Source organism: Tetranychus urticae, chromosome 3 (assembly GCF_039701765.1).
Source record: "Tetranychus urticae isolate SD_2017Ah chromosome 3, NJAU_TeUrti_SD_1.0, whole genome shotgun sequence".
NCBI lineage: Eukaryota > Metazoa > Arthropoda > Arachnida > Trombidiformes > Tetranychidae > Tetranychus > Tetranychus urticae.
Window position 1 is genome coordinate 6,125,599 of NC_142960.1, and position 8,951 is coordinate 6,134,549.

Below are 8,951 nucleotides of genomic sequence, written 5' to 3' on the forward strand. Positions count from 1 at the left end.
TTAAAAAAGAATTCAACTTACAATTTCCCTTCTTTCGAGGCTCGCTTTCTCAATGCATCAAATCGCAAACAACGTCCTCGCAACTTGCGTTTACAATAGTTGGAAATTGTTGGTTGTGTTTTGATCGTGGTCGAGGTGGTGGTGGTAGTGGTGGTGGTAGAGGCACATTCTCAGAGTCAGACTCCGATACACCTGTCGACTCGTAAGAGTGCACAGATGATGATGATGATGATGATCTCGATCGAGACAAAAACTTGAAGGACGGCGATAGAGGAGATTGAGGTGGATTTGGAGACGGAGGGAACCCGACGGGAGAGACCGACGGTGAGAAATTGCTCGGGAATTCGGACACAAATATTGCCAACATTCTTGTTCTCACTTTTAATAAAAAACCTTTGCATTTCGATGGGGTAAAAGGGTAACAAAATAAGGTCAGAGGGAAAAGTCAAAAAATCAAACAAGTGACCCAAAAAAAACAAACCAATTTAGACCAACTTTTCGGACATGCGCAAAACCTAAAAAAGTTAAAAGTTGAAAACAACACCCACACAAGTGAGTAAGCTCTATGATCATCACTGTATTATACAGTTAATGCATTCAACACAATGTTAAGTCATGAATAAATCAAAACAAGTGGAAATGCCTTAATAGTAAATATTCCAAAAGTATTTGCAAGTAATATGCAATAAAACATCTGGTTTTTATTGGAGACCAATGGACATTTTGTTTCTATCCTATACTATGGTTGTCATTTATACGTTAATTAGCTAAGATTGCATTAGCAATACTGTTTATTGATTTCTATTGACCAATCATTATGAAGCTAGGCCTTTTGTATATGCTTAGCTCCCTCATGGAAAAGTATAAAACGGAGAAAATGTTCAGAAAAGTGTCAGTTCACTCAAATCACAATTAAGAGTTAGTTTTGAATCCCATAAACTCTCTGAAAAGATTTGTTGAATTCGTGCAATTGAAAGATTTGGTGAGATTAAATCAAGATGGATAATGATGTAAGTTAAATATTTTGTATTCATTCTTCTAACTTGAATTTTGAAATTTCTATTGACAATGCGTTATCATCATTACAAAAATTTTATTTTTTGTTCACATTTAGGTTAAAATTATACCAATAAATTCTTCTAAAGAATTGAATGATCCAAGATCATTTCCAAAGTCAATTTTTGACATTTTATTGGAACCTCTTGATCTGCCTGTTCCAAAATACATTCTCACTAGGAAATAAAAATCTGCTCTTTGACGCAAAAGAAGATTAAATGATATTAAGAGTAAACCTGATGGTGATTTTGGTAAAAAATTACTAGATTAAGACAATCAAGAAAAGCTTATGCTAGAGTTAACAAGATTAATAAAAAGCTATCGAAATTTCTAAGCAGTCAATTGCTTCTGAAACTGAATAAAAATCTGTTTACTCTATGTATACGAAATATCGAAAAATTGCTGAAACTCAACGACATTTTGAGAATTTTAACTATTAACTATCAAAAATAAAAAGATATTGAAATGATAATAACGCATCGCATCATTATTTATCCGTGCAAATCTAATCCTACTCATTTTTCTCTACTTATTGTCCTTTTTCAAGTCACACACCTGAAGAACTATTTGGAATCATTTGGATTGGTGTGATAACCGTATGGTAATTGATGAAATCAATTTAGGCGAATATCCAGGAAATTACAAACAAAAAGCTGCAGCTTATGTGCACATGAATGTTGAGTTTGAAATTGTTTCAAACAATACTCTTCGCTTTAACTATACAGAATGTAAAGAAAGTTTTGGTGCGCGCAGGATCAAAAGTTGCGTATGAAAGAGCGGTTCTTTAAAAATTATGATTTGATCCACATAGACAAACCAAAGAGGATCTCTGAAGTGGGATTAGCTCATTCCCCGAAACTTTCTTCACACCCTGTAATTGATATAGATTTGATTCAATATGGAGTTCACAGTTCTTGAGACAATTTTTAACTTTGAAAATTATAAAACCAAGAATTGCATGACTTAAAAATAAAGATCAACATAAGAAAGAAAAAATTCAGAGGATAATATTTTTCAAAATACTTTATTTTTTTGTTTTCAATGTCAGGATACATTAATATAAGGGAGAAGGAATTGGAATATTAGATCATTAACTGAGACGTAAGGGACTGAACGAGATAGAATCTAGATTGAAAGTTTAACAATTCTGGGTAAATCTCAATCAAAGATCGAAAAATTTCGGAATAACCGTTTTTTTTGTTTTTAATTGAACCTTTCGGTTAAGGTTCTGTCCCATGCACTCTCTTGGTTCTCAATAAATGATCTAGTTGATACAATAGCGATGTGCTTCATTTACGAATAGCTATTGTATTGGTTTAATAAAAAATAACGTTTATTACATTAACCATCAAGTCTAACTAACATTCAATGATATAAGTTTACAGCCGATGTTATTGGATTTACGATTTGATGCTTCAAACGATTTACCCAAATAATATCATTGGTATCGTAGACCTGATGATTAGTGTAACCACTAAGAACCTGAGTATGAAACAATGGAATATGTGGACATTGTTGAACATACTGTCAGGTTGCATAGTTTTTAAAGTGAATCGAGGTTAGTCGATTGTGAATTCCAATGATGCTTGATGCCACCCATATTGCTGTAGGCGATCCATGAATCACGACTGGAATTGAGTTTTTCTCCATTGAATCAGACAGTATCTCTATCTGAGTATCAGCAGCTAAAGTTTTCTTAAGGAGAGTCCATAAAGATTTGAGGATTCCATTTCGTTTACAGTAGCTCACCTGGAAAGTTTTATTAATGTAGTCTGACGTTGTCCCTTCATTTGTATACAGAGATGTTTCAGCGATCAATAAAGACCAAATTAATGTTGGGATTTCAGAATTGATGAATTGATTAAGATTCAATTCATTATTTTTCCGCCCAGCCAAGTTTGTCCATACACGTTTAGATTCTTGTATAAGCTTAGCAATCAAATTATCAGCTGGTAAGCTTAGAACAGCACATGAATCACCTCGGCTCATTACCTTGTCGATTGTCGATGAAATTGCCAGTGTTGAATGTTTTGACCCTTTACCATAGGATAGAAATGTTTCAGTAATATTTTTAACTTTATCTTCAACTTTACGAATAGTTAATGCCATAGATGTCGATAGATGCTTCAGTGTTAATTGATTATGAATAGCAACATCTTTTGTGGTTGAAGTTTTTTCTTTTCTTTTCTTTTGATTATTTGTAGTAACTTTATATTTCATGTATTGTCGTAAGTAAAAACCACACTTGCCAATAAAAGGCAATCCAATATAACTAGTTGTCGTCTCTTTGACTTTCTGTTTAGACACATAGTAAATGGCTGAAGCTGCAGCCATTTTATCGTCTTCGGATGCATTGTTCAATTTAGAATCAAATAGTTCATCCATTTTATTGATTAGCAGTGAGTTAATAGCGGCTATCATTACGTCTTCTTTATCTTTAAATCGACTCGACTCATTATGAAGTGAAGAAGAGGATTGATCAAGAATTCCTGTGAATAACTCAACTTCCAATGTGAGGCCATATTTTTTTAACAGGTGATTTATGGTGGATTCATAAACAAGTAAGCTTTCCGTAGCAAATGCAATGAATTTCAGCATTTTTGGATGAAGTAAACGCTCATCAATATCGGAGCTTGGTTTAAATACTGCTGGCACATTTAAAAAGTTTGATGAGAGTTGATGCAAATTAACCCAACGATAAATTTCACCACAAGCACTGGTTGAATAGTACGTCGGCTTAGTTGACCATTTATCAATAAAATCAGGAGTTTCTAAAGGTCGATCACCACGTTCAAGCAAATATTCAGAATTAAATCCATTCTTAGGAGCATCCAATGCTCCATTATATTTGCGACCCAATCTTCGGCATACAGGAGAGTCGTAACCCTTGCAATCAGCATATGATAATTGTGCGTTTGCAATCATTCCAACCTGATCTAATCTCACACAATTTATATGGTGTTCAATCATAAGCTCGTCACTTATTTCATCTTGAGTTTCAGCTTTAGGATTATCTGGGTAGGTCATTGGAATATGTTCTTGAATCCCAAGGAAATCGTCCATCCAAATGACACAATACTCATCTCCGTCTAAATCCGATCCAGCCATCTGGTCTTGATGAGGACGTTTACCAGAGACTGGAAAAACTATGCAATCTCTTATCGCATGCAGTTGTTTACAATCAACTGCGACCAATCTACGAACACCACCAAGATCACTTGTTGGAAATTTTGTAACAAGCAATTCTCCTCTTAGAGGTTCAGTAAAATCCGAAGGCCAACAAAAAACCTGCCCTGCTTTAAGAACGCCAGTTGCAAGACCATCCATATTGACAGGTAATTTTGAAGGTTGACAGATACCTTTTTCAAAATTAGCTAACACCTTTGGGGACTTTGCTGTCGTATCACAAACTCCGAGCATTGTTCGTGCCTCAAGCCACGGCAAAGGAATTCTTTGTTTAGTCTTCAAACTATCAAAAGCTTGTTTCACGGCAAGATGTAAAATGGCTTGAAAGAAGGAGTCGGTCGTGAAGCTAAAGTTACAGTTAGCAAAAGCGTCTAGGTTGACTACACGATTCAAATGTGTATATAGCTTCATAGTCATCGGAGCTACTTGTTCATCATAAAACGAAGAATTCAACTTGACTGTTGCGGTGATAAGCTTTAAGAAGAAATCGTTCCACAATCCGATCTGGTTCAGAACCATAATAAAAGGCTTGTTTAAATAAGCTCTTCTTGGCTCCGAGACTTTAACGATTCCGAGTTTATCTCTCTCGGTAAACATCTTTTGCATGCTTTCGCGAATAACAATAGTCATTCCAATCAGGTCAGGATCAACAACCAGCATTCCTTTTGAACCCATGAACCTTATTTGAAACGCTGATGGTATATAACGGTCATCACTTTTGCGCTCCAATACTTTTTGTCTAACCAAATCGTCGTAAATATAACGTGCAGCTTCCAATGATATGGAACCACATCCATCAGTGAAATTATAAGGCTTACCAGAGTCTGGATGCGAACCTCCATAAATATCGCTGGTTAAATATATTTTTGTATAACCAGGTAGGTCAACAAAAGCCATAACTTGGCTTAAACTTTGTCCGACTCTGGACATATATTTAGGTACACTTTTTTCCTTCACAATACCAAGTGAGTTTCGGATTGAGGCTGCTGTCCGATTTTGTGAGTCTTTCGCATATAGCATCATACCACCATCTTTAAGTTGTGATGGCGATGCACCGAAGTATTGATAGGTGCGACCAGCAACGCAGAGGCCATAAAGTATTCTGTGTTTCAGAATGGAAGTAACACAGTCAACGTTCTCATCGTCATCACTTGTTCCTTTCGGTTGATTGGATGCGAAGTTGTTGAATGTAGAACTCAAAGTTCCATAGTTTTCATCTCTATAGATGACACGTAAAACACAATCTGTTTCAGCTAAGTCAAGAAATTTGCTTGTTCTCGTCGGGACTGGTGGCATGAAAACAGTTCTGCTTGGAGTTAAAACAGCAGTCTTTACATATTTAATATGCTCAGTGTCTTTTTCAATATCTTTGATGTTGGCCCATTCCAGTTCAACTTTGGTCAAGAGATATTTAAAATGCTCAAAGAAATTGTGAACTTTACCATGAACAAAATCATTGTGAAGGCGATTAAGAGCGTGTTGGACTTGATCACTTTGTCCCGCAGCAATTTGTTTTACAATCAATTCATTAATAATTTTCTCTCCTTTGTGGTTAATTTGCAGATCGTCCTGATAATTGAAGCTCAATGATTTAATGCAAGCTAGGAGATATTTGATCTTATCAGGAAATTCCATATCATCAGATTCGTTATATATAACAAATTTATCACTGTAGTTTACGATGCTTCCAAATGAAAGATCGAACTTTAAGTGACGACGCAAAAGGTACAAAGCCGGTATATAAGATGTATCATAAGATAACCAGGTTAATCGTAAAACATTACATTTACCAATTAAATCTCGAGAAATAGGACCACAGGAACTCTTTCGTTTCCATTTGATTTGGTTTCTACCATTAGGCAGACAGCTTTGAACATCAGCCACAAATACCTTTGGAGCATTGGATAGTTCGGCATAAAATGAGAAACCAAGGGGCTGTACATGGTGAATGTTAACGCTTTTGATTGAGTTGCAATCATAACGAAACATCACTTTTTTCTCGGTCCTTGCCTCATCAATAGTAAACATTAAATTTAGTTCATTTTTGTGAGGAATTAATTCAACATTTAAATCATCAATTTGTATTGTTGATGGAGTACTGAAATGAGAGACAAAACAGTCGCCATTGACGATATTTCCGAAAGCAAAGTTAGCAATATTGGAAGGCAGCTTAGACTTTAAAGATGTAGCTCCAATAACTCGACGAAAATTCAAAGAATTTTCATCAAATTTCCAAAAATAACCATAAGATTCATCGTGTTTCCCACCCAGGGGTGATAAATTGCTGACTAAATCTCCCAACTGGTTGGTCTTTAAATCAATTGAACCTTTCCATCCATACATTGAGGGAAAATCCAGAGGTTTATCAGTCCAAGTATCAGGCTTAACAGGGTTCAGGAATTGGCCATCACTATAACGATGTTTGTTACCACAATGGTCCGTGACTTCAGCCGAAGTAACTTTAGAGTTGATGAAGATAGTTTTAATGTCACCCAATACTCTCGTTTTGTCGATTGTAAACAAATTTTTCTTGTCTGGAGCAATTTTCAAGTTGAAAGACACTGAGTTTAACTTTTCGTTGAATTGTTGCATGTTGCACAAAATTTAACAGTAACTTTTAGAACTGAAATGAGAAAGAAATAAAATTCTACTCACACATTCCTATTTATACAATTAATTCAAAAATTGATTTCATATTGTTTAGCATTGGTGAAATATATGGCGATTAAAAGATTCTCACACTCATCTTATCTCTATTGTTATTAATCATTGATTAATCATATGCTTTTATGCAAATACGTACTTTTGGTTACCTAATAAATTTTAAAAAATCCAGCATATTCTAAGACTGACTAATTTTTTCGATATAATCTATTCAGGCTGAACTGTAGAGATGCATCTACCGGTAGACTCTATTATGCTAAATATTAGGTTAAATTGTAATTAAAAATGAAATATTTTGATCTCTGGGTCGATAAGATATAGAATCTGGTTATAATTGTTAGAAGGGTAACAATCAGAACCAGAGGATAACAAAAATGAAATCCTCTTATCATTTGCATAGTAACAGTATTGATCTTGATTCTGGTCAATCTTGATTAAAATCGGATAGACAGTATAATAATTAGTCTCTAATTCATTACTAAAAACAAAAACTAACCTCTGACTTTCTTAAATTATTAATACTAATTCATGCATCAAATACTGGGATAAATGATTTACAATCCCATTGCAATAAATTGTCAATTTTATCAACACTACACTTATTTTTGTAATTACTTCGTATTACTGTATTTTCAGTCTATTTCTTGATTTATGTTGGAACTATGCGCTCAGTTACTGATTTGTTTGACATGTGGAATGATACGCTCGTAAAGATTTGTTGGAAATTTTCTCAAGATAACAGTAACATGATACCACACACATAATAGTAACAGGGAATGAAAAAATAGAATGAGACACATATTTGTAATACATTAATAGTGAATACAGAAAATGGGAAATTAGATATTTTTTGCTCAATAAGTATAAAAAATGGATGGCATTCATAAAAATATTTCAATATTTTCATTGTAAGTTATTTTAAAAAAACAAGTAAATTAAAAATGTTGTCATGAGTCGTTAAGAAAGTTACTCAAACTCTTGTGATTCAAATCGATTCCACCAACACACAGGTCAATTCACAGCACCGAAATACATGTCAAATGTCACCAACAATTAGAATCAATAGGGTGAAGAGTGTCAAATTAATCGGGTGCAATTATTAAGCAGATGAATAGTTGCATCATATGTTCATTTCAATGATTCATAATTTATGTTCAACAATAAAGATAAAATCACGAATGAGTCACCAAAATTGAAATCACCAGTAAAATTAGAAACATTAATCGCAACCATGATGAAATGATTTTTTGCCAATCATCCTAAGCATAAAAAACAGAATTAAAAGGGGTAAGCCCAACTAAAAACTGACCTCGTCAATTTGAAGAGAAACTTCGAAAGAAAACATCAAAAACTATGTTAGGTCTTATCAAAATTTCCTTAAAATGTAGTTGACGATGGTCAGTTTTTCGTGAGAAATGCTCCTTATGATTTGAGTGGCAATGGAAGCTCGGATACTTACTTTGCTGCTGAAAACCGAAATCTCTCCATTCCTTGCATCAGTGATACGAACTTTAAAACATCGGTTAGTGAAAAGGTCAGTTGAGTTGTCATCTTCTCTAATCAAACTGTTAGAGAGCTCTTGTTCCAATAATGCCATTACCATTTGACCCATTGGGTTGTGATGACTAGAGAATAGTCCACTGGTTCTTTGTATCTCAAGTCCGCAACAATTATCTTCTTGAATGTCATTGAAAATTTTCAACAAAATTTTACCCGAACTTCCGTTAGTTCGTTCACCAGTACAGTAAGGAATGATGGCTCGCTGATAAATTTTGTGCAATTGATTGTGAAGGTCGTCTCGCTCAACAATCTGTGTCATGCCAAAAAATTGACGAATCCAATAGTCCATTGGCCCTGTCATCAAAAGAGACGTTGGTCGAAAGAGACCATTTTTCTCTAATATTTAAGATAGATAGTAATTCAAGTTCTGAAGCAAATTTACAGCGGTGTAACAAGTATCCAACATTTGCTTCGTATTTTAAAAGTAAAATTGGGATTGGGATATAACTTGATAGATCAACATAATAAAGAAAAAATTCAGAGGA

At 34.4% G+C, this 8,951-nt stretch overlaps 1 protein-coding gene across 1 annotated transcript; it reads right to left on the reverse strand.

Annotated features, from left to right (window-relative positions):
- Positions 1-2,061: 2,061 nt before the first annotated feature.
- LOC107371327 (uncharacterized) lies at positions 2,062-6,880 on the reverse strand. The gene has a single exon (XM_015939376.3). It carries the CDS (start codon positions 6,832-6,834, stop codon positions 2,584-2,586), a length of 4,251 nt encoding a protein of 1,416 aa, XP_015794862.2. The 5' UTR covers positions 6,835-6,880; the 3' UTR covers positions 2,062-2,583.
- Positions 6,881-8,951: the final 2,071 nt, after the last annotated feature.

What these genes read in the sequence shown, in the direction of transcription:
- LOC107371327 (XM_015939376.3), bottom strand. Translation starts at nt 6,834, where the DNA reads ATGCAACAATTCAACGAAAAGTTAAACTCAGTGTCTTTCAACTTGAAA.